Source organism: Aulonocara stuartgranti, assembly GCF_965226115.1.
Source record: "Aulonocara stuartgranti genome assembly, chromosome: 15".
NCBI classification, from domain to species: Eukaryota; Metazoa; Chordata; class Actinopteri; order Cichliformes; family Cichlidae; genus Aulonocara; species Aulonocara stuartgranti.
In genome coordinates this window covers 9,548,947-9,575,638 of record NC_138951.1, presented here as the reverse complement: position 1 = coordinate 9,575,638, position 26,692 = coordinate 9,548,947, and the positions used below count along the sequence as shown (strand labels likewise).

Genomic DNA, 26,692 nt, shown 5'->3' with positions numbered 1-26,692 from the left:
ATTTGGTCGCCCCCCCCCCACCAGCCCCAATATAAAGAGACATAGAGTTTTCAAACCACAGCCTGACTCTCCTCAACCTGTCCCACTCCCTTGACAAAAAAACACACACACACATGCACTGCACCTAATACCTAATGGGGTAGTGTTTGCTCCGCTGCGCAGAAAAATTGTACAAACGGAGCAGACAAGCAGGACTCATCAGACAGACGTGAAGGTCACCTGCCTTCTCTGTTCTGAGAGGCCCACACAGTCCCACAATGGACACCACGGAGCAGCAGATGCACGCGTTCCAGTCTGTCCACCACACGTCAAGAGACTACTCTGTACGACAAAATACAGTCGTCCAGAATGTTTAACGCGACAGGACTGTGATGCACGCTCAGATCATTGACCATTTTTTCTTTTTTGAAGCTAACATGAGATAGGTGCGGAAAATGTCCCGACAGAGCAGCTGAAATCTCAGATGTTTGCATGTGCATGTGTGTATTTTGGCATGCCTCCTCATGCTGGCAGAGCCGCAGATCCCCAGCTTCCCAACATAAATCCCGAATCCATCCACCTCTTCTCCATGAAATATGTTGTCTAGCCTCCTGAATTTCAGCATGATAAATTTACACCGCCACTCAAACACGAAAAAGAAAATGCATATTTAAAACAGTTCTCCATAAATGACCTCATGCTGTCCTTGTCTTGGGTGAAGGAGTGAATATATACGGCTCTCCAAATTTTTACCGTGTACTTTTCCGCATAAAGGAAATATTATTGTTGAGCTTGGGGTTAAGCTTGTAGCAGGGAACACAGCGTAAATCACGGTGCTGAACACACAGTCGAACATGGAAGCACAGAAGGACAGAGGCAAGGAGCCATGCATGAAATTAGTTCATTAATCTTTCTATGATAGGCTGTCCTTGTTTGGGGCAAACTCTATCAGCTTTAAACGGAGTGCCCCTTCCCGCCTGACACATAGATTACACTGTTAGTCAGTGGCCGCGGTGTCTGGGAAATGAATGGTCATGCGAGTGGGAAAATGGGGGTAGCGTGTGTCTCCAAGTGTTAAGTGGTAACAACAACATGCGGGTGACACAAATGAAGGTCATCAAAAATGTGTGTGTTCTTAAATTTCGCTGCTGCGAATATCGCTTTTTCCCCCTCATATATTTATAATGAATACACATTTAAAAGAGCTATCCCTGTAATGTGCTGATTTGATAGAAGCAAACACATGAAAGAGGATTTCTAATAATCTAATAATCATCTGCTACAACGTTGCAGATTCAGTCAAGGAAACGCAAACCTACAGTTAAATGTGACAACAACAAAAAAATCTACCAACTGAACAGAAGTATTTATTGTATTTGCCTTTAAAGGGTGAAGGTTTCTTCTTTTCGGAGCATCTTATTCCTGAAGTCGTTCGGATTTTCTTGCATTGTTGTGTGACTGATTTATCTATTCCCTCTTTTTCGGATACATTTGAGCTTATGTTTAGTGTACTTGCATGTGTATTTAATATGTGTTTATGCTAATGTTCGACTATGTGCATTCCACACACAGACTTGTACATAATACTGAGTGATTCTGGTTTAAAATGGATCAGATTGTATTCCTTTGCAACTGCTTTAAAACCACAGTTTAAAGCTTGATGATAAGTTTGTGGAACCAAGCATATCCTTTACTTGTGCTGCAAAGCTGGAAAGTCATTCTGTAAGTTATTTTGCTCTGACACCTTCATTTTTAAAAATATTTGTTTTAATGTTGTTTTATCTCAGGTAGTAAGTCCCAGCACTAGTTTTGCATCACATAGATATACTTTGTTTCTTCTTCTCTATCTCTCTAACACACACACATACACTCACACACATGCACATACCATACAGAGAATTTCCAGCATATGGCCTCTTCAATGTCACTGCCACGAGGAGAGACTGCATAGATTTCCCACATGGATGATGTCTCCTTACCTGGAGTGTCAACCCCCATCTACATACACATCCAGCACCTCTAGGAAATTGCTCTCTCTGCAAAGTCAAACACACCCCTAACTGCCTTTTAAAAAGAGACAGAAGAAGGAGGTTACGGGGGGAGAAAGAATAAACGAGCAGAGACTTAAGCCGTCATTGGGAATCAGAGAAGGACTCATGAGGGACAGTTACGATATTGATTTCATAAATAAACAGAGATGGCCATCGATCCTAATGTTATTTTGCATTTCAATTACTGCCCAGAAACATAACCTTCAAACGTCTGCTTCTCCACAGTAATAACATCCACTGATAATCACAAGCGAGTCTTGTTCGGCACAAATTGGCTTTTCTCTCACCCCTCCTACCCCTTCCACCCCCCACACCCCCTTTTTTTCTCCCCCAAATGTGTAAATGACACAACTTTGCATTTGCCTAATGGTATTAGAGCATGGACTGAATTTCAAGTGAGACTCAAGCTGATACAGTAAGCGCTCCGGTCAATTGACACAATGCAAATTAACGTGGTGAAGAGGAATTAAGTTCACAATGTGAGACCTCGTGAAGCTACGATGAGGCCCATTAAATTAAACATGCCGGCTGACCCGCACTCCATGATTAGACGCACACTGCTTCTTTCCTTGTGTGTGTGCGTGTGTGTGTGTTAATTTCATTTGATCAATAAAACAAACTCCTTCTAAGAAGTCCTCTCACTGCTGCTTACACTCAGCCTGAGCACTTGAAAGGCACATTCATGTTTGATTGAACAGCAGGTGAAGAAAAAAAAGGTGTCCATCTCCAGCCTGATGAACTCAGAGTCTTAACAGGCCACCTAAAGGATATATCTATAACAAGAGGGGCGGTCATGACATGTGATGAAGCTATTTCTCCCCTCATGCCATCACACAGAACCAACAAAGCTCGGCTCGTAAGGAGTAGCCACTGCTAACAGTGAACGCGACAGTCATGAGAAAACACAGCAGCGACTTCACACGTTCAGAGCTGTTTTTATCTCGGCCAGTTTTTGTCAGCTTTATGAAAACTCAAAGCTGGTGGTGAAGTTGGAAGGAAGCAGATTGTTTTCCCCCCCTCACCACAGTTTCAACACAACGCAGCACTTTCCCACCACCTGCTCCCTCCATCCGTCAGTGGATTCTTTTGGCTTTCCAGTCAGTTCTGCTGGTCAGATCAGCCAACTATCAAACAAAGTTGGTAGAGATCACAGCCCTTGTGTAAGGTTTGGATCCTTTTCAAGCAGTCTGACACAAACCAAACGGTGACTGGTGAAGTGCGAAAAGGTGGCCGGGAGCTGTGAGTACACATAAAGTGAAATATTCAAACTCGAACCTTGGACAGCACACGAAAGAAGCAATGAGTGCAAGATCGATCACGAATGGATGGAAATAAATCCGCCACTACATGTTCTATGTTGCAAAAAACACTGATTGCAGATAGTGAACTGCACTCACTGCAAATTTGTAATGCTTGAATTCCCCTAAACAACTGGCAACTCCAGGTACTATTTTCCTTATGTTCAGGGTTTTAAATACTCCGTTGCAATCAAATTAATTTTACCTCAAGCATCCGTACGTGACACCAAGTGTTAAAAAAAAAGAAAAAAAAAAGAATAAATTGCGGGTGCATCTTAATCACAGCAAGACCCGTGTGTTAAGCGTAACAAATTACAGATGCAATGTATGATAAGATGATGTGCTCCTCTTTAACAGACACAGTCAGGTGTTTCTATGTATCGGACGGCTAAAATTAGATCCCAGTCTATCTGTGTCTGCATACATTTGGTCGCTTATGCATTCCTGTTTGTTTACTTGGGGAGGACACCTGTGGGAATAGCAGGTAAAACAAGTTGAAAAAAAATTTGAGCAAGCAGTATATTTAATCTTCATGTGACGCCTTTGTCAGTTAATAATAAGTTAATTAATAAGTATTAGAATTTCTATAATTTAAAAAAAAATGCAGTTATTGTAAAAGAAGAATAAAGCAATATGTGTAAAAAAACGTGTCTAATGCGACTCTTAATTCAAAACTGCCTCCATTAATTTTAAAGCAGATGGTTCTGACTGACAAGAAATAGTGGAGAGCACCTGTGGAGGCTGATGCAAATAGTAGGTCATATGCAATTATGTACAGCTGCATTTTATTGTGATTTTGGTCCACAACACGCAAACACGATCCCGACGTGCACATTTACATAAAGAATAAATCACTAGATGTAACTAATATTTTGGTCTCTTGACAAAGCAGGTATTTGCTTTAGCATCAGAAATGTGGTTTGACAGCTGGGCACTAAAATCCTTTGACCTTTCACCTCGGGCCAGTATGATAGTTGTAAGGCAAAAGTCTCCAAGGGTTTGAAAGCAGAGGCAAACCTAACTAATCACAGATATATGTGACACTGAGCACACAGATTTTCAGCGTGCGACTTCTCGATGTGGGAAAATGTAGGACAACATGGTTAATGCAACTTTAACGCTTACAAATACATTTTTAAATAAAAAAAATTCTAAGTGTAGAATCGTTCATCTCAAGCAGAACCAGTAAAAATATGTAGAGTTGTGGTGTTAGTGTAGTGCTGGCCTATCAAATATGACCTAACAAGTATTTAAGGATGCAGGTATAGCATGCATAACCAGCTACTCACTTGTCAGAAGCATATTTTTTTATCTGCATACATAAATGCAGACACACACACACACACATAGATGGACACAGACACAGTCTGGGGTCACGATGGGTTAATAGCATCATATCGTAGGATTTGTCATTTTTAATCATTTCTATTTGGCATAGTTTTTTTTTTTCTTTAAAGATGTAATTAAAACTTCAGAGTTTTCATTTGAAGGTTTTTTGAGTGTAAAAATGAAAGCCTTGCGATTGTGTGTTTTAAAACCACCACGAATTAACTGTGATATTAAAAGTTAGAGCCTTCAGAGACGATGCTTGAAACAGATGTATTTAATTGAGATCTGTTACTTTTATGTAAAATATCAAAACAACTGACAAAACTGTGGTTGAAGTTTCCAGCCTGGAAATGATTTACATCCTTTTTCAAAAGGAATTTTATGTGATTCATTTGATTACAGTGAATAAATCAAATTTATGTACATCCTTCAAGGTGTGCACGACACCTTTGACTGAAGTGTTGAAGCGCTTTGAATCATCGTCATCATGAGCAGCAGCAGCAGTGTATACATTTTATTTCGTGATCAATAGAACTACATACACTTAACACCAAAATGAGCTTTTTTTGATGCATGTGCAAAGTGCATTAAAACGACACATACTTCTACTGAGCGAACAGCTTCTAACCAAAGCTGCTTTGTCGTTTCACTTGCTCAACCAATACAAACCGATAGGATCTCATTTGTTTTGATTATGTGCAGTGGCAGCTCTGATGCAGTTAGAATAAACACTTGTTTAACACTTCAGGAGATGCTCCCCCTTTTTTTTTCTTTTGTGGAGCCTTGCAGAGTTGGAAATATCCTTAATCGCAGTCCTGTAAAAAGTGCTTAGCAGATTAAACCTTTCCAATCCCATCTACAGATTAACATTAAGAGGATCCCAGTGAATCTTTCCAGGTATCCAAGAACTGTAACAATGATAAAGACTGGAGCTCCAAATGAGATTTGAGAGTTTCTTTAACTTCTCATTTGTTAGGGAAAAAAGCTGCTTGATCCCTGCCTTTGAGCTAAGAAAATGCACAATAACCATATGCATGCGCAAGAAAAAAAAAGTTTTAAAGTGCACATTTTGTTGTTCGTATTAACTGCATTTTACTCAAATACTGTGCCACATTTGGAGGTGACCAAACTTACTAAACTCTCAGTGTTATTTAATCATAACCACCAATTTTATATAAAAACTATAAATGACAATAAAATGAGATGAGCTGTATCAGTAACACAGACAGACATGTATCTACTTCTTCAGTTACACACTTTTCTGTGTCACGCTTACACAGTACAGTCACAACTAACTTTCCCCGGGACACCGGCTGGTGCTGGAGGACAGTGCACGGGATACCGGCTGCATTAATCTGCCTGTGACTCTCTCCTACGAGCTGAGTTTAAACCCTGGATCCTGATGCAGAAGCTAGAGAGCTGTACAGAGACCAGCTCCCCGGTCTCCCTGCAGGCTACGCCACAGCAGCCACCGCTCAGCTCTGATGTCCTGTACATGAACAAGAGCAACTCCCTGTCTTTGGAAATAGTTTCGTTTGCTTTTTTAAAGAAACAAATTATAACATTTTTAAACAATTTTTATCAACTTAGAGAGAGACAGAAAAGTTTAGATGAGCTAACCAAGAAGGGAAAAAAGGGATTTGTATAAAGAAGCACCTACTGGTTGTGGTAGCAGAGAGGGTCAGGGATACACAGTTCGGAAACATCCATCAGTCCTTGTTAAGCATTCCAGATGTTGCAATTTTAAAAAAAATTCAAAAACAACAACAGATAAACAGCTGGGGAAAAGCTGAAGCAGGAGATCAGTTCCTAAATCTCCTCATATTCTCAATAAATATTGGTCAGGTGGTCCCGGGTGCTGCTTCCCCTCCCTCCTGTGTTCAACCTGCACACTTAAAATAAAAATAAAAAAGAGAAGAAGAAAAAAAAAGAAAAACCTTCTGCCTCGGCCCAACAAACTCCAGTCTGCACAGGTGCCGCACGCTCGGGCTCAGGAGTACGGCCGGTGAGAAGAAAAGTGGTGGTCCGAGAAAGAGGAGAGAGGAAAAAACAAAAAAAGAACCTCAGGAAGAGATGAAGAGAGGAAACGGTGAGCAACGAGAGGAGGTAGAACACAGATGATGGGATTGGTGGACAGAGAAAGAGAATAAAAGATAAGAGGGATGGATGGAGAGCAGCAGCAGTGAGAGCGCACTCAGGCTGAGTAAGTCGGCGAGGGGGGATTGAGTCTCCATTGAAGACAAGGGGGCTCTTTAAGAACAGGAGGGAGTGGTTTAGGTGCATATGGAGCGACCACTATTGGCTGGATTCAGGAAGGTTGTCCTGCCAGCAGCCAATGGTGATGAAAGATTACTGAGATGAGACGGGCTAATGGGCCACTAGTCGGCCTCCATTCACAAGGGAGCGCTGCAAAACAGAGAAAGAAAGAAAGAAATGATAGATAGATAGATAGATAGATAGATATTCAAAGTAATGAGGTAAACAAAAGTGGACAGCAGTAACTGACAAGAAACAGAAGTAGAGGCACGTTCGCTGAGGGTGATTTGAACAGGTCTGTTTACGGTGCTTTAAAGGGCTCAGTGCCAGATTATGGAGCTAAACGGTTCCCTTTAGTCTTTTATCCTCTCCACCATGGATCTGGCTTTCCACAGCCTGCCCTCCTTTAAAGTAATGACAGCTGCTTCCCACAGCATTCCACCAGTCACGCTGTGAAGAGAGGGGATCTACCCGTCCTTAGCGAGGCAGGATGTAGGAAAACTGAGAGTGATAATGACCTCGGCAGGAATGATAATAATGATGACGACGACAGAGAAGTTTGAGTGGATCTTTACCACGTACGTGAAATGTGGCAGCCCATCGGAGGAAACCCAAAGCCCCGCCACCCACCCCTCCAGCCCACTTCATCAACCCACATTTTCCCGATCGATGCAAAACCCATCACACGCTCCTATTGATCACAGCGTTGCCGTGTCGCCACAAGCCTCAGGACAGACTCCCGTTTCCCAACCATCTTTTAAATGAAAAGGAATTATACATTTGAACGTTTTCTTTTCATGTCAGTCCATATCAGAGTCACAGGAGCAAAAGGCTGATTGCGTTATTAAAGCAGCTGTGCATTCTCCATTTCATTTTTGATCAATATTTTAGCATTTAATGTACTTTCCTGCGAAGGAAAATCCGGCTATTCCCGCTGATCCGATTAAGACATCCAGACATAATCAATAGGGGGGATATGTTTATGTTTTTAATGAGACCGAGAAGATGAGAACTGATGTTCAGATGACATGTATGATTTCACATGCAGAAAATAGAGCCAGTGCCAGTCAAACCAAAAAAAAAGTGGTCTTTTGGTATTTTTAAGACTGAATAACTTTATGCAAAATATAAAGTGTATGTCAGACTACCTTAAAATAAAACACATTTTTATTTGGCAATGCTTAATTCAAGGCTAAATTCCACATTTCTTGCATTTTCCCGCTCCACTCTTGTGTTGCCAGCTTTCTGAGGTGGGTACATACTTGCGTCCAGACCTAATTTGTCTCCCTTCCTCTGCGCGGCCTGCTCACACAGAGTAGAGACACAGGGTTTTGTGGCATCTGACAGGAAATCTATTGAGCGCACAGTCTGTGTAATCCCACCATCACGTTATCTTCAGAAGAAGAAACCGTAATCCAATCATTAAATCTGTATTTAAGCAAAAACAGATTTTCGGCTCTATGACCGTGACTGTGTCTCTTTAAGGAGATCAGTGCAGACCAGCCTCGCACCACCCTGCATTTTCAGGCAGCAGTTTAGGCTCTCATTATAGTTTTGCTCTCATTTGCCGTTTTACATTCTCAGCACTGTAAACTCCCAGCACGGCTGTAATTTAGAGAAGAACAGCTGAGTAGGAAAGGGAATCGGGGTTTATTTTTGGAGTGAAATCTGGACTAGTGTAAACAGTGAGTGTTAATGAATGAAAACAAAGATGAGAAGGATTGTGAGAAAAAAATTTCTGTAGAGGACCAGAAATTTGCAGATTTCTCAAAAGTGCAAAAAAGTGCAAAAAAGGACAAAATTGTTACGTGTCAATAAGTAGTAATGACATATTGTAGTGGGCTGAGGGACACGGTCTTCCTGTCACGCTGCTTGTATGTAATTAAATTCTTGATTCACGAGCAAACTGCCTGTTATGGCTGACCTTCTGACCTCGCCATGAAGAAAGTGTATCAGCAGGAGGAAGTTCACTCTGTACACCTTCCTAAATGTTCTGGGCATTCAATTCAGTCTCCAGAAGCTGGTACAGATGAAACCGTTTCTTGTTGGTTCATTTATGCAGGGAACACGAGACAATACCTTCAGTTCTTGGAGCCGGTGTTTTTAGTTTCACTTCGGCCACACACCACTCGATCAGCGGCCACTTTGATGAACTCAGCGCGTTGCCTGAAATCATCAGTTGCTTTAATCAAATTACTGACATAATGAGCAATCAGTGACACGGAAAATAATCAAGGTGCATGAAGGTAGAACCAAAAAACTTGTGGTTTTCTTTTAAAATATAGAATTGTTATTATATTTATTTTTGCCATTACATTTGAGATTTGTGCATTTTAATGCGTTTGATTGTTGTCATCAAGCACTTTGTGATTCTTAACAGGAATAGTGCAATATATATACATATGACTTTTTGATCACGTTGCAAAGCTGCTTTATCAGTGTACTAGCATTTCATATAAATCTGATAAAATAAAAATTCAGTGTTGCATTTAAGTGCATATCATTATTTGATTCACTTTATACTAGTTAAAAGTTTGTTGTATGTTGCTGTCTGAAAACACACATACTGTTATCTCTTTCGTCTACATGCAATAAATCGATACATTTATTTTCATCTATTTAAACCCACGAGGAATTTGTAACTCACTCCAGACAGACATTAAACTGCTGACATTAAACTTCTGCAAGTGCAAAACCTTCAACTCCGCCGCCACAGCAAAACCGAAACAACAAACCCCGTGTCAACATTCGACTTCTTACACAAAGCTCACGAAACAGACACTGAGTCCCACAAATCCATCATTTGCACATTTTCCTTTCGCTGCCGCGTACTTGTTTGGCTCGTCTGCCGGAGGAGTGTGGAGAGGGATAATTACTATAGCCACAGGGCTGCATTAATCAGCTGGGTGCATTTGTTGGGCTTTATTATGTTCCACTCCCCTCTCTGGGCTGCGCCGACTGAACCACCAGGACGAGACAGGGCTGGTGGAGGACCGCTGTCGCCCCGCTGCCCGCTCACGCTGGGTTAATAAATGCTATTAGCCTCTATCTCTTGCCTCTTAATTTCTCATTTTACTGAGGGCAGTTAAAAGAAAACTACGTGAGCGCTTGTGTAAATGAGAGACTTGTTGCAGGGCTCCGATATCGTTGACTGCGAGAGCCGGACTCCCACAATGTGACTGGATTCACTTTTCTTCTGCTGGTTCGTGCTGTTAAAAATGTCCATGCAGTCAATTCAAGATTGATCATTTACTATTGTGGGATATTGATGTGACATCACTGATAGTAAGCAACAGGCTGAGTGTGACCAAATGTGAGCATACAGCTTCTCCAAAAACATCTTTTAAGGTCCTGCGGGAGTTTATATTGTGAGCAAATGTATTATAAATATGTAAGGCTGAGAGGGATGACACCCAAATTAGCTAAGCAGCCTCCATCAGACCTTTGACTAAGTATTCAGTACAGAGTCTGCATCATAATTAGAGAAATCCGCTGTTATGAACTCTTAAATCACTGCCTTGTTGGTGCTGTTACGTATTGTGCTCTTTGTTAAATGTTTTCACTCATCAGAAGTCACTTTGGTTAAAGGCAATCACCAAATGGCATATATTAACTTAAGGACATTTCTCCAACCTGCGCTGCATCTTTGAAAGCCGCGATTGTGATTCCAGCGACAGCAAACGGTCTCCGCTGTGTTTAATCACATCACATATAAACAAAATCAATTTTACCCCCCACGCTCTAATTTTAAACGACTCCTTGACACCGCTCGAATCCTCTGCGACTCGCCCACGTCAACTGCATAACACAAGAGGGTCTGGGATGGAGTCACCTTTGAAGCAAAGCCAGGTTGTGTCATTGTCGGATCAATACATTCATCTCAAGTTCATTCCAATATGGAAGCTGGCAAAAAGGGGAGCCTGGTGCCGTCAGCTTTTTAAAGCCTTACGATGCTTGCGTGCATGTCCGTGTCTAGACCCTGCCGATAAAAACGGCTAGCCCAAAGAGAAGTGGGTAACACAACTGATTGGACAAAAATAAAACACACAGGAATGCATACGAGCATCTAGATCTTCATGATAGCAAGTGTGCACATTAGTCAGCCTCACCGAAAGTGTCTGAAAGAAGAAAAATATAGCACGTTCTCAAATTCATGTCACAGAGCTGCCATTTGGGCTCATACCGACTTCAACGTCTCAGAACACCCACAGGGCACTAGTGACTCTTCAATTACGAGCTTCCCTCTGAGGAACGGTTAACTTAAGTGCGAAACTTTCTGTTTTAAATGAGCGCGTTTGATAGGGAAATTATCCTCTTCGTTCGTCCCAAACCCACAAGGAAAGAAGCTCTTTGTGTGAATGAATTACCTCCATGGGTGAAAGAATTATCAAAACGGTTAAGCGGAGATTTGGTGGCGTAGCCCGTAAAAGAAGCTCTCTAAATATTAGTTTAGCTGCCGAGAAATCATCAAGTTAAAATAAATAAATAAATAAATAAAAGCAAACATTTATGCAAAGCAGCCTCATTGGCAGCAAATCTCATTTCGGAGAGAGAGGCTTGGTATTCCAGGCTCGGCTCCCCCAAGATCCAGGGATGACTTTCATTTAGTCTCACCTCTCCCTCCAACTGGGGTCACCCCTGTTGGTATAGCAAGCACAGCAGTCACATTGCTCCGCCATGCACACAGATTGCTTACTAGACCCGCCTGGAACCTTTCATATTTCCCAGTCAGCATTTTTACAGGATAATTTTGGCAGCCTTTAAGGATATCGCTGCCTTAATAGAGGATAAAAATAAACGGGTGGTGGAAGGGCTATATCAGGCCGGTATAATCTTGTATTCTACACTGTGTGGAGTTAAACGTCTGGCTTTGGCTCCATTCAATGAGATTAAACTTCTCCCCAGCTGATTCCAAAAGACCATTTGTCCTATTTTTAAAACTATAAAGAGCATTTTGAGCCAACTATATCTAAAAAGGCCAGTTAAATTGATTAAAATACTATGGTGTAAATGGCATTATAGAGCAGCTTCTAAGAATGTCTTTGGTCTATATCACATTGAGCGACTCTGGTCAGCAGATTTCTACAGATGGTTTGTCAGATTCAGTTTGCATTTGTAGTCGTGTGCAATCTTTAATGTGCGCTGTCTGTGCATATACATATACAAACAGTGGTGAGCATGTGTGTGTGTGCTGTATGTGCCTATAGCTTTGGGCGTTTGTGTAGTTACAGCAGTGACTGGCTGCGGTATAAGAAAGCTAGTCAAAGTGTCTCAAAGAAGGAAATAGCTTAATTCAATCAACGCTACTGCTTTCAAGACCACAGGGGAGCCGGCTAATGGTGTTAGAAACTTGAAAAGTTGGAAAAATAAGCATGAGGAAGTTCTGACTACCTGGGAAAGAAGTCTGTTCCTTGAGGCTTTCCTATGCTGTATGATAGTAAAAGCTCCACTCTTCAGGGCCTTGTTGCTTCTCTGTGAGCTCAAATGCTGGATTTTAGCTTGTGCTCCTCCCATGAGGGGCAAAGCTTTGCAGAAGTTGGAGGAGGGTTATGTGAAGTTCAGTGGAAATGTTTTTCGAGTACTCAGCCAACTTTTTAATAAAAGACAAGAATATGGATCAAGATGTTCTGCACAAGCTTGTTTGGAAGAGAGTGGATAGGGAGTTGGAAAATATAGAGGTTTGGTTGAGTAAAAAAAAGAAAGAAAGAAGTAACCCTTCTTCTAAATAGGCATCCTGTGGGCATTGCCTTATAGACTTATGAGAAAGAGACAAATATTATTGCAGAATCCTGAGAAAACATGACAGCCTGCGTCTAAGACTGTGCAGTGCAGGAGAAAAGCCGTGGCTCGATAAGGCGCGCACCTGGTTTGTTTTGTGCGCCCTTCCCCCTTCTCCGACATTCACCCGCATTAATTCTGTGATTGTGTCTTCCTCTCATTTTCTCCCTCGTTATGCATTTAATGTTTCCAATTTGCCATCATCACAGAAAAACGCCACAAGAAGCAATAAATTCTTTTCTAATTCAAAATAATTAGGATTACACGGACCAGTGGTTTTCAATCAGTGAGATCATCTCGGTGATAGATGGCAGGATAACTGGTCATTGCCGAGACATAAATATTGTGTCGTTCAATTAATCTGGTCTAATGAGGTGTCAAAGCTGCCACTCATCCATCAAATACAATTAGGAATAAACACATATGCATGGAGATGGGTAATTAATAATTAGCAAAGCAAAGAAAACAGTATTGGTTTCAGCAGCCACATTCACAGAGCAATTTACCACAGCTCTGTCTTCATCTGATTTTTCAAGTGACTGAGACAACGCCACATCAAAGGAATTTGAATCAGTTTTTTATCCATTTTCGTGTCCCATGTTTGCCCTGTGATTTTGCTAGGACGTATGTCAGTTTGCAAAACAGCGTCAAACCTTTAATGGGCATTAAACGACAGTTTAACCTCAGAAAAATCCACTTACCTTTCAGCCAAATGAGCAACATCTAGCCCTGGAAATAAGAGCATGTTTTCTGTAGGCGTGCTCTGAAAACTCGATGATGGATAGAGGTCTATTTTTTTTCTGGACCAAAAAAAGGGAAAAACATTTATTCTAGATCTTGGGAATTAGGGGCTGTCATCAACAGTTTGTCTTCATATTTCTCTAAAGCCCACAAGGCTCATTGTCCTAAAAAAGACATTTCATGCAGAGGGCTCATCGTCTTCCATTTTCAAAAGGCAGCCAAGCATCCTGACAGAATTAAAGTGTACTGACGAGTCCTCAAGTATGAAAATAGCGGTTTATTCTGCTCTGTTCAAAACACAGTGTCAAAATTGTTCACCAATATCCGAGACATAAAAGGCAAAACTATTTGTGACCTGAGCGTGTCACCTCTCAGGGAAAAGGTCCTGCTCATTAAATCTGTCTGTAGCACCAAAAGCTGGCACCTGTCAAACAGAAGCAGTGAGGCAGTGTGCTTCAGACACATCGCAATTATCGGGCTTCACCTCCAGACTTTTACTCATGCTTGTTAAAACCACTGAAAAACATGACAGTTACATGACATGTAAGCTACTGTGAAGCACTGATCTCAAAACACAAATAAAAATTTAGATTTTATCTCCACATTTATTTGCATTTTTTTTGCCTAAGATTTTTTATTATCTCAAGAGTTTGAGGTGGAAATCACATTTTATCCTCAGCAGCAATGACATGTTTATATTAATTTTTTTTAAACTTATGTTCTGCATCTGAAAAGTGGTAAAGTATTTATACCAAAAAATAAAGCTCAGGAACAGCTGACCAGGAAATGAAATGTACAAATTTCTCTAAAGTTGCCCGCGGTGCTATTTAATCATCTAAATCAGCGGTCCCCAACCTTTTTTGCGCCACGGACCGGTTTATACGCGACAATATTTTCACGGACCGGCCTTTAAGGTGTCGCGGATAAATACAAGAAAATAAAACTAGTACCGGTACCGAAAAAAAGAAGATTTATTCATAACACACGTGAAAAGACCAAGGAAAACCGAGTAAACGATAAAAACGATAACAAAATAACGCTGAAAACCGATAAAAACCCTGAAAACCATACATTTCAGACCTGAGCCTCAACTCTCGTGGCCCGGTACCAAACGACTCACGGACCGGTACCAGTCCGAGGCCCGGGGGTTGGGGACCGCTGATCTTAATTATTTCACCGTGTTGCCTGACTTGTGGAAACAACTGCTATAAAAATATTGGCCTTCTCTTTAATATCCTGACACCAAGTAACCATTAACCTAGTACTAAATAAGTGATAAATAAATAAATTGGTTTTGAACTATCGGCAGCAATTCTTTCCAACCATCACAACCTCAACAACATCACTTTGTGGTGAGTGATTTAATGCCGTTGTTCTGACAAACCATCCTACTCAACCAAAGCTGCAAATTTGATAGTTTTGTGCAAAAAGCAGATGGCATTTCCACTTGAAAATTAACAAACATTCACAATGGCATATTAAAATCAAGTACCCGCGTCAATAAAGTGCTAATACTTAGCTAATTTCTAAATATGAAAAAGGCGTTAAATCACAGGCGGATGCTATCAACTTGCGCTTTTGTGTTGTGCACATGTGCAGAAGCAATAACTTGAAACTAGACTTGACCAAAGCTGGAAATTTGATTTCAATAGTTTTCTGCAATAAGCAGATAGTTTTTCACTGTACAATTAACAATCACAGTGGCTTAAAAAATACAGTGTCCATGTCAATAAAGTGCTAATAGTTCAAAATATGAAAACGGAGTAGTGTTAAATCACAGCCAGATGCTAGCAACTTGCATTTTTGTGTTCTGCGCATGCGCACACATATGCAGAAACAAGGGGTAGGATGGTTTGTGGGGTAGGATGTATTCCCAGAACACCGGGGACATTTTCTTTTTACTAGCCATAAGAAATGTGCAGGTCATTAATGTAACAGCTCAGCCAAGCTGATTGGTGGTGCCACAAAGTGACGTTGTCATACTGTCATGAGCCTCTCTTTATGGGTTGAGAGACCCTTACTTCTGCAAAGTGATAAGACAAGTAGCTTGTTATAAAAAAAAATTGTTTCTACATAAAACTGTAGGCATCTGTGCAGCTGTCGATCTCCAAACTAGATGGCTCAAAGGCACACAAAAAAAAAAACCAGAGGAAAAACATACATATGATTTTGAGGTTTTTCTTTAAAAGGATGTTATCAGTTGTTATTACTCTCACTGTTATAGCTAACACGGTTTCTCTTCTACTGTTTACTGGGCTAAGCTTACTGAATGGAGATGGCAGCACAGATCACGTACATATGTTTGCTGAAGTAGCAAAAAATGACACCTTAGATGGTGGTGTTGGTGGTGGTATATGCCACCGGATGGAGTTTTTTACTCATAGTTTCTTGTCCAGGTTTTCACAGTTATCAGAAACTGTTTAGTTTTTGCAAAAAGAAAAAAAAAAGAAAACTTTTAGGGAAAGATCGTACTTTGGGTTCAAGTTGTTGGACAAAACCTCTTTTTCACACCAATACAAGCTCAAAACACAACACAAGGTACTCTAGTGAACCAGTAGGATACTTCAACAAATGCTTTCAATGATAGTACGGTGGTCAACACTGGACATGTTATGCGCACTTGTGCCCTCCTTATGTGATTGTCAATGACAGAATTAATGATAGACACCTCCTGGCTCAGGCCTCATGCATACAGGCCTAGACACTGGCAACTGACCAGCTGATGAGTGGTTGGTGTCTGTCTGTGGGTGAAATTGGTCACTGCAAAAACCTAATTGTGAGTGTTTTGGTTGGTAGCACATAGGTGATTGTACTTGTGGCTTGAATGGAAGAGGCTGCAACAATAAAAAAATACATATATACTATTTATACACTATTTACATGAAATAACAGAACAACAACCTATCCTCCAACCACAGTCCCGGAGATTAGCTGCTTAAAGACAGTCACAGTTGACCTTTGTCTGAGGTCACTTGGGAGATCGTTGCGGAGTGCATCGTGCAAACCCCTTTTGAAATAAGCTTCCCAATCGCTCTTCACCATTACAGGATCTTTAAGAGATATTGGGGACCTTGTTGTTCTTAAGAGAGTCTATGGACCCAGCATGTAGGTATGTAACGTGTAGGTGCAAGAACATTTAAGCCTCTAAACACTAACAGTGCCACTTTATACTAGATTCTGTGATGCACAGGGACTCAGTGCTAGGCTGCCAACACTGGAGCAATATGATCTCTCTTCTTTTGATCCAGTCAGTAATCTGGCCAAAGGACTTTGGACTAATTTCAAATAAGTAAGAGATGATTGATTAAGTCCAGTGTACAGTGCATTACGGTAGTCCAGTCTAGATGTAACAAAAGTATGCATTATGCTTTCCAAATTTAAAGGTTTTGAAAAAGATATTAGTCTAGAAATCTCAATTATTCTGGCCTCACTGATGCATGATTATGGGAGCAAAAGCAACAGTTATTTACTGGGCTGATTGCACTCAAAAGAGGTGGCAAAGCAGGTTTCCATCCACAAGTTATTCATTTTATAGAAATGAATAAAAGTTGCACTGATGAAAGAAATATCTTGACCAATAAATCAAAATATAGAAAAAATATTTTATTTCACCTCTTAATATTTGCTGATAGTGGATAAAAAAAAGTGCAAGAATTGTATATTTACAAAAAATATACAAAATATACATGCTAAAATTTCTATCAGAATTGGACTGAAAATAGAGGCCATATTCAGAAAACACTTTGTTAAAAAATAGGACCAAAATAACGAAGAAATCTAAAGATGTTTCTGATCTGAAAGTAAGGAAAAAAATCTAAGAGATGATTGAAGAAGCTTGCCGGAGTCCTGGGACTGTAAGATGTACTTCCAGTCAGTCAAACTGTGCAGGAAACTTAAGTGTGTTGGATAAATATGGAAATAAAATCAACACTATAAAAAGAAAATAACTCAATGTTAGAACGTGGTTTGATCTACTTTGTCATCTATATGACAGATTCAACCCCCTTCATTATTTAGCGAAGCAATATTTAGTAAAAGTTTCATGCAGCATGGTTAGAAATAAAATAATAATTAATAACTAAAACTATTCAAATAAAAACATATAAACTGGCTCCTAATGGACTGATATTATACCAACAAACAATTTTAAGGTTTCATCTTTTAAATGTATTGTTTTATAAATAACATTAACATTTTTATTCCATTAATAGAACCTGAAATGTTTCCTAATGTTTAAGTTAAAGAGAGATCTGCAGTTGTCCAGCTGATGGTGGTGGAGACACATAAGCAATGTGAAGTCGTCAGGGTTGTCTTCCACGAGTCTACATAACAGGCCAGAGACACTGAGACACCCTGATGGTTCAGTTCAGCTGTAGCAGCAGCAAAGAGGCAATTATCCAGAGTCATTGAAGCGAAAGACAGGAGGAAAATCAATACATAATTTCAGCATTTCAGAGGGTGTTTCCTTCAACTGAATCAATGTCTCAATTCACCACTCTGACTTAGTTGTTTTGTGAGTTAAGCTCTTTTTGTGTTTCTTATTGTACAATGAAAATAGTTGATAATAAATAATGATTTACCTCTACTTCCTGTTGTGGGTTATATAAAGTCACCTTAAAGCTGCTGGATGCAAATAGAGTTTGAATTTGAATCTGCTAAATGTGAGGTCTACTAAGAACTGACAGCACACTGCCGTGAATTTTTAGTCTAAAGTCACAAAAAAAGGTTAAACAGACACCTCTGTGCATCCTCTAAGTGGCCCAGCCGAGAGAAATTCACTTTACCCGACCCGGGGTTAAGCATCCGGGAGGAGTTTCATCCAGTCCTAATGGCGCAGGAGCGTGGTGTAAGTTCACGCAAAGTTTACGGCTTCCACGCTGTACCATTTTATTACACTGTCACACTGTATTATGGAGGGCGGGCAGATGGGCAACCCCTGCTTACACCGCACCAAGATGCCATGGTTAAGTGACAGCAGCCAGACACAAAAATGAAACAAATCAATAATGGCGTCTCTCATGGAGAAGACCAAACCATGGCACAACATGATAATGACCACAAAGCCACTGAAGCGTTGAGGCTACCCTCAGAGAGGCACTTGTTTAAATGAATCTAGGTTAGTATGATTGACTAATCGCCGAGTAAATTAGAAAAGACAATATCATACAGCTCTGTGCTGCATATCAGAGCTTTGTTCTGCTCTTAGCACCCATGGCCCACGATGGTTGTCTAACATAATGGTACACCTTCCTCCATAACCTGGCAATTATGCTGCTTGCAAAAACTTCAGGCATTATCTCCTTACAAAACAGTAAAAGACCCATTTTTAGGATTAGATATGGCTAACTTTTATGTTGTGAATTTGAATATGAAAAGAGACTGGTGGGGCGCACAGGGAGCCCATGGGACCCAAACACAGACTTCCTCTAAAATGTTAATCGTTTAGCTAATTGAAGGTATGTTCTTTGTCAGCGCTGCGTTTTGGAGGGTCTCTTCTATGGACCGAGCGAGCACAAGGTAGCAGCGCTTTTAGATGTTATTGTATTTGACTGCTGCTGCACCAGGGTGCCAGTGGATTTAGGTGCTTTTAAGATAAGTTACGGGAAAAACGCACCCATACCCACAGATGTGAATGAAGACACACAAAAACCTGTACGTATACCCACCCACACACCCACCCGTGCAGCGACACAGGCACACACACACACTCGCACATGCCATCATTTGCATTTCAAAAGAGCATAATTGCCCAGGGCGGTGACAGGGGGAGTGTGGCCTCAGGATTCCCCGAGAGCGCCTGTGAAGTTAACGAATCATAAGTCGAGATTCAGCCGAAGCTCCTCTTTCATACAAGCACATTCACACCAGCGTCCTCCGGAGTAATAGGCTGGTAGAGCAGCCGTATACCGTTATTCAGGCAACACATTTAGTGCCTTTTGCAGTTCAGGTAAAAACCTTGAAGTGATTCTTTTTTTGGAAAAAAAAAAATATATAAAAAGCTTTTTTTAAACATAATTTTAAGTTGTCTAAAATTTTGAGCCCAGTTTATATTTGAGCAGACCAGCACAATAAATACATGTAAAATGAGACATGCATTAAATTATTGCATTTTTTTTCTGTTAAATGCAATATTTTTTTTTTAAATGAGGCTCATTTTTTAGGGTTGCTTTATTTTATAAGTAATAACATGACAAATTTACTTGCAAAATTTTATAACCAGTCTTTTGTTCAGCTTTAGAAACATGCTGCATTCATTTCAGTTTACATCAGATGTGAATTGCTCTGGATACAGCTCTGAGTAATGGTCTTCCATTTCATCCCTCAGCACTGCTGTCAGCGAGGCATTTTCTGTGCGATTCCCATGGTTTATTGTATACGCCTCTGCACACATTCATTTTAATGCTTCCGTACAAGGTAAAATGTGTAGTAGAGCCAGTCTTGAGCCAAAGTTTGTTTTTCTTATGTTATATTCAGCACAATGAGACCGCCAGAGTTATGACACAAGAAATATATACACTAGTTTTAATGATTTTATTATAATTTTAGTCACATGCAACCCAACTGTCAGTTTTAGTGAGTTTTTATCCAGTGTGGAGAATCAAATGTGAGACTGCTCCTGAACAAAAGGAAGAAATTGCACATTTTTAAGTTGTAGAAGTTTAAGGAAGGCCACAGAAAAGTGGCCTTAGGTGAGAAAGAAGGTCCTATCTTCCCGCTCTTCGTCCTTGCAAACGTAAAGCAATAATTCTAAATAAAATGCAACTGAAATATATAAAATCAAAGTTGTTGTATTTGTTTTTTATTAAAAGAATTAATCCATCCATCAATCTTCATCTTCTTCCGCTTATCTGGGGTCGGGTAGCAGGGGCAGCAGCCTAAACAGAGAAGCCCAGACCCCCCTCTCCCCAGCCATCTCCTCCAGCTTGTCGGGGTGAACACCAAGGCGTTCCCAGGCGAACCGAGAGATATAATCTTTCCAGCGTGTCCTGTATCTGCCCGGGAGCCTCCTCCCATTGGTACATGCCTGGAACACCTCACCCAAGAGGTGCCCAGGAGCATCCTTGTCAGATGTCCAAACCACCTAGTGATGGGAATTCTGTCTCTTTTTGGAGAACGGGCTCTTTCGGCTCGGATCACAAAAAAGAGCCAGGTCTTTCGGCTCCCAACCGGCTCTTCAGGTTGTTTTGTTGCTTTAATTAATTGATTATCAACAACAATATAAAATTATGCACAAAAGAAATTACTAATGTAAAAAAACAACGTGGATTTATTTATATGTTTACCTATAAATATATATACGGTGGCCCCTAGAGTCAAAGCATGTACAAACTCCAAAACACGTACAAACTCCAAAACACATCGCTAGCATTAACTGACCTACCAAAACAGAGCTACCTAGATCACTTAAATTACACAATTGAAAGGATATGCGTATTGTTTGTGTATTTATACACAAGCACTCATATATATTCAAATAATAAAAAATAAAAAAAAGTTCATTTACCTGTTACTACCACGCACCAAATCCGGTCGTTGGTACTTCTTGGCTTGTGTAGCCACTAGGTAACAAAAGCTCAACACTGCCCCCTAGCATCCTGGAGCACTTCTGTTGTGTTTTGTATGTGTTTTGGAGTTTGTACGTGTTTTGGAGTTTGTACGTGTTTTGTCTCTAGGGGCCACCGTAAATATACTTTTATTTATTCACTCCACATACAATGTAATAAATAAATCATATAATACAAAAAACAACTATTCACATTTCAACTTTTAACTGTTTAAATTTTCAGCTTTTTCCATTCAAACAAATTTAAAGTGAAACAACACTGCAAACCACAACACAATTAAATATAAATTAAAATATGCAAAACACAAAGAAGATGCACATTCACAGTCATATGGGCCTGCGTGAATAAACTTTCTGAATCCTTTATCATCCGTAACTAAAAATTGTTGTGGACCAATAATATACCTTTCTAATGTGCCCTCCAAGGTGCTCAGGAACTTTTACTCGTGCACCATAGAGAGCATCCTGGCGGGAAACATCTTAACCTGGTTCGGGAACAGCACCATGCAGGACAGACGAGCTCTACAGAGGGTTGTGCGGTCAGCTGAGCGCACCATCCGCTCCGAGCTCCCTGACCTGCACTCAGTCTACAGCAGGCGGTGCTGGACCAAGGCCAGGAAGATCGTGAAGGACCTCAGCCATCCCAACAACAGACTGTTCTCTCTGTTGAGGTCAGGAAAGCGATTCCGCTCCCTGAAGATCAACACAGAGAGACTGAGGAGGAGCTTCTTCCCGCAGGCGATACGGTCTCTCAATCACACCACCACACAGTACTGACCCACACATATAGTTCTTACACACACACTGGACATTCTGGACATTGTTTTCCCTTCATCACTTAAATCACTTTAAGCATATTTGCACTGCACAAGACATTAAATAATGTGGATTGCACAACACTGGTCATTATATTCTTCATTTCCAGTTAATACTTGTACAGCTGCTGTTATTGTGTATATATTTATTTATAATTCTTCATACATTCTTATATATTTCTATACTGTGTATTGTGTATTTTGTTGTACAGTTATTTTATTTTCAACTTTAATTTATATATTTTATTTTATTCCTTCCTAGTTAAATTTACCCTTTTTAATTTTCATATTTATTTCCTATCTTATTCATAGCCTTTTCTTTTTTCTTTAGGTCACGAGCAGTTGTCTAAGCATTTCACTGCATATCGTACTGTGTATGACTGTGTACATGACAAATAAAATTTGAATTTGATTTGAATTTGTGACGTTGTTGTCTCTGGCTCTCTTTTTCTCTCTTTCCCTCCCGCTCTGTTCCTGTGCTACCCCCCTCTGCCCAGCGCAAGCACAAGGCTCGCGTATGGAGTGAAGCGGAAAAAAAGTGCGAGAGAGAAGGTGGGAGAAAGAAAAACAAAACGGCTTGCGTCGTTCACTTCAAAGAGCCGGCTCTAAGAGCCATTTCGTTCGCGACCAACACATCACTAGAACCACCTCAACTGGCTCCATGTGAAGGAGCAGCGGCTCTACTCTGAGCTCCTCCCAGATGGCCAAACGTCTCACCTTATCTGTAAGAGACACGAGAAGAGATATCTGTGAGAAGACCATCGAGGGAACGGTTCACCCTGCCCGGGATAGGGTTACTGGGGCCCCGCCCTGGAGCCAGGCCTGGGGAGGGTGCCCGAGGGCAAGCGTCTGGTGGCCTTAGTCCATGGGGCCCGGCAGGGCACAGCCCGAAAAAGGGACATGCAGGCCCAACACCTGCAGGAGGCGCCATAGAGGTCGAGTGCATTGTGAGTCAGACGGTGGCCAGCAGCGGAGGTCCTGGCGGACCGATCCCCTGCTACCAAAGAATGAATCATCAAAGAAAATATTTTTGGTCAGGCTACTTGATTGCCTTCTGACAAGTTTCTGTGGGGAGAACTCAGCCGATTTATCAAGCCAATATTATCACCTACCCATTCATCCTCTTATCCTACTCGAGCTGGTGGGGCTTAAACCCAGCTACCATAGAACAGGAGGCAGGGTACAGGTCTGCAGTCTGTTTCAGGCTAACACGGGAAGACACACAACTATTTGCACTCACATTCACACCTGTAGCTAACCCCTCACTGCATGGCTTTTAGAACTGTGAGTGAAAGCTGGAGAGAACCCATGCTGGCCCTGATTAGATGGTGAATTCGGATCCAGCGTGAGGGAACAGTGCTAACCTCAGTGCCCCTGTGCTGCCCCAGTATTACCTATTAGTTGGTACGTCAGCATTGGCATTTCTAATGGCTAGTACATAAAAAAACAAAACAAAAGAAACAAAAAAAGAAAGAGATGAAAGAAACACCATTCAAACATCTGAATATCAGCTTTTGAAATATCAGTATTGGTTTTACAAACCTTGTGACCTGCAGAAAATACACTGTTTGAGTAATATATCATACTATGAACATTTATATCATTGAGCTTATTGATTACCATAAACTAAAAAGCATTTTATCATAGTTCTTGCTTTAAAAGACTTCTATTTATCTTGTTTTATGTTGCTGATTAAATGTTATTACAGTCATTGTAGTGAAAATCAACAGACAAAAAACATAGATGTCTTGATTCAGCCCTGCGCATTCAGGCAGAGCACCGAGGACAAGTCAGTGAACAAGAAGCTGAGGTGATGCTGAGTCTGATACTACATGGACTATAGTCAAGTGAAAGGTAAGCTGCCTTGTTGTTGGAAAGAGTGATGGCCTGGCAGAAGTGTTATTTGTCTTGTATTGCTGGGTGAGCCCTCATGTCCACTCAGGAAGAGATGAAAAAGGGATGGACGTTCTGTCTGGGAGAAGTGCTAGCAATGTGGTGGAGGACAATCTGTCATCAGCAGTCATCACTTAACTCAACCCAGAGCTGCACCACTCACTCAATGAAAATCTCACCAGACTAAAATGGGAATGCTGGGCAGAGCCAGAGAGAGATATGATTAAAAACCCACATGAAATGAAATGCAAATCCTTTTACTTTACTGCTGGCCTCAGAAATCTGAGCGTAAGTCACATTTAGACAAATCTAGAAAACATTTAAAAAAAAACAAGAAGAAATATTTAACCTGATGAGCTGCTTCGGAAACGTATCCTACGTTTTCACAAATGGTCAAGTCTGCCATCCATGTTGACACCTGATTGCTTAAACCCAAACACAGTGTAGTGCCTAACAGAGGTTGGCATTGCATGTGGAAATGAAGGACATGCGGAGTGGTTGCCCTGTCTCATGACACAATAAATGACTATGATACAGATTCCCGCAAAAACAAGGACTGCTTTTCAATTCCACCTTTTTTACGCCGATGAAAGATGAACCCTGGGTAAAGTGTGCAGAGCTGTGGTATTAATATACATCACAGGGCAGAGTGCCACACTAAATCAGAAGCCCCGGTGCATTTGTTATTCTAATGACAAGCAATGGCTGCTCAAAGATGGGAAATCTGAAGTTGGCAAGAAGATGAAAATTTTAAAAAAGACTAAAGGGCTTAATAAAAATGCAGAACCTTGTGACATTAGCCAGGTGTTGTTATTGCCACATAAATTTCAGCAGCTTTTTTACTTAACTAGTAACTAAAAATTGGAAATTAAACGAGTCCAATGTTACATTCATCTATTTAAACCACATACAAAAGGAATGTATTAAATTCTTAATTAACAATTTCAAACAAGGGAAGCCACTTTTTAAAAATCCCATTCGGGCCTCGTTACTTCATATCTCTTTTATGCATGTCCAAGGTGTCTTAACCAGCAGCTGCTCATCTGACCCAAAAGATCATAAATCAGCTCTCAGAGGAAGATTGAGTGAAAAGGGGAGGAGAAGATAGATGACTCTGCTGAACTCTCGGGATTGAATAATCAATACTGACAAAAATAAATGGCTTAACTATTTATTAAAGTCTGTGGTTAGCGCCGCAGCCCAATTCCTGTAATGTATATTTCATATACTTTTATACCCATTGATTAGCTGCCTTGTAGTTTGTAAATTACGTGTATATTGATTTGCTCATGATGCACTTGTGATTTTTACTGTCACCCATTTGTGCCACTGATAGAGAGATCAAGATCGAACTCTGTAACATAAATATTTAACCATTTTCTTCTTGGTAAAGTAGGAATTTATGTGGCATTAAAATATTCTATATGTCTAGAGATTAGAATTACTATCAACAGCACGTTATTATTTGATTACTTACAGAAATGCACGAGTATGATTATTGTGAAAAGCCTTTAAAGAGGAGGTAGTAAAGTTTTTTCATGAAAAGAATATATTATTACACACACACACACACACACACACACACACACACACATATATATTGTTACAAAGACTTAAAATGTGTATAAATAAATTTTACAAAATGAAGTCAACTTGTTATCAGGTACCTGATGTGTTACCTGATAATAAAGACATTAAACAAAAGAGCACTGATATTTTCTCCCATTATCAGAGCTTACGTGCATATTCCAGGGAGGGATATTAGAGTCAAAAGATGTCCCCCTGAATCCAAACAGATTACAAAAAGAAAGAGTGGAATTGTAGAAGGACAGAGGCTAGGCTAGGTTGGGATCAATGGCGCCAGATCAATTATCAATAGGCCGCTCACACCAATACACTTCCTGCTGACGCTCAGGGCTCTGGTTACACAGATGAAAATGGGTGGGCAGGTCAAGAGTGTGATGATGATTTATGTTAGCGGGGCAGATGTGTTATTTTGTGGAGAGAGCGTCTGATAGAGATGCCTGAATGTCACCGCATGGACTTTGGGAGAGTGAGCGAGTGTTTCATACCAATGGACTGTTGCTGGCATGCTGGAGATACTTCAAAAGTCCACAAAGTGGTAGAAACTCACAGGGATGTGAAAAACACTGTTTAGCAGGTTTGGAATATTTTTTTTTATCGTTAGCCAAGAACTAAGAAGGGAAAAACACTCCAAAGACTTCTGAATTATTATTTTTTATTATTTTTAAATTATTTTTGTGCTTTTATGCTAGTTATCCTGAAAACATCAGGTTTAAAATCAAACAAGAGGCACATTTTAAAAACAAAGCTGAGCCTCAATGCGTACCAATAATGACATAATTTTTTTATATTTGTATAAAATAGTGCAAGTGCAAAAAATAAGATCAGTTTTATCAGTGCTGTCTTTAGATGATCGATAAATGCCGTCTGAAGTCCAAAACCAAACGGCTGTTTATAATAGTTTAACCTCATTGTATGATCATATTTATATTTATGACTTGGTATGTGACGCTGGAAAAGCTGCACACTCAATTAAAAAAATTTTTTTTTAATAAAAACATGGTAACGGTGTATTGTGGTAGTAGCCGCACTGGTAAATTTTTGTCAGACGATTAAATGTAAAATAGTGTCTCTTTAAAAAAAAAAAGTTTTTGAGGCTGCAGAGGCAAAATTCAAAATGTGATTACCCATCCTTTCATCACACCACCACGACAAACACGAACGTTGAGGTGAACAGGTACCACATGTGCACACTCCCAGACACGCAAATGAGATCCTGGTTTCGACCTGTCAGTCACCCATGCCACTCGCAGCCAAGGTCTAGTGACAACTGTTAAATCAGAGCATGCCTTAATCCCTGCCATGGATAATGCTGTTAAGCGTAGAGGAGCATCTTGTCTAGCACACCCTAATTACCCCCGAATGAGTCCAGCTCCTCCTTCTACCCACATGGTGCCCAACTCC

At 40.5% G+C, this 26,692-nt stretch overlaps 1 protein-coding gene across 7 annotated transcripts in view; it reads right to left on the bottom strand.

The window, feature by feature from the left end:
* Positions 1 to 26,692, bottom strand: part of esrrgb (estrogen-related receptor gamma b) — a gene marked incomplete at its 5' end in the record, with an annotated part of 73,069 nt that overhangs the window by 35,322 nt on the left and 11,055 nt on the right. The window contains 2 exons of one of the 7 annotated variants that reach the window (XM_082505703.1): positions 8,993 to 9,079; positions 13,393 to 14,106. The exons of 1 other annotated variant lie outside the window; for it this stretch is intronic. Coding sequence is in view for 3 of the 6 variants with exons in the window: in XM_082505698.1 (XP_082361824.1) it covers positions 1,868 to 1,977 (110 nt within the window). Of the gene's footprint in view, positions 1 to 1,867; positions 1,986 to 6,317; positions 6,566 to 8,992; positions 9,080 to 12,304; positions 12,369 to 13,392; positions 14,107 to 26,692 lie in introns of those variants that run through there. 5 more of the 7 variants (XM_082505704.1, XM_082505700.1, XM_082505702.1 and 2 more) reach the window with 5 other exon arrangements.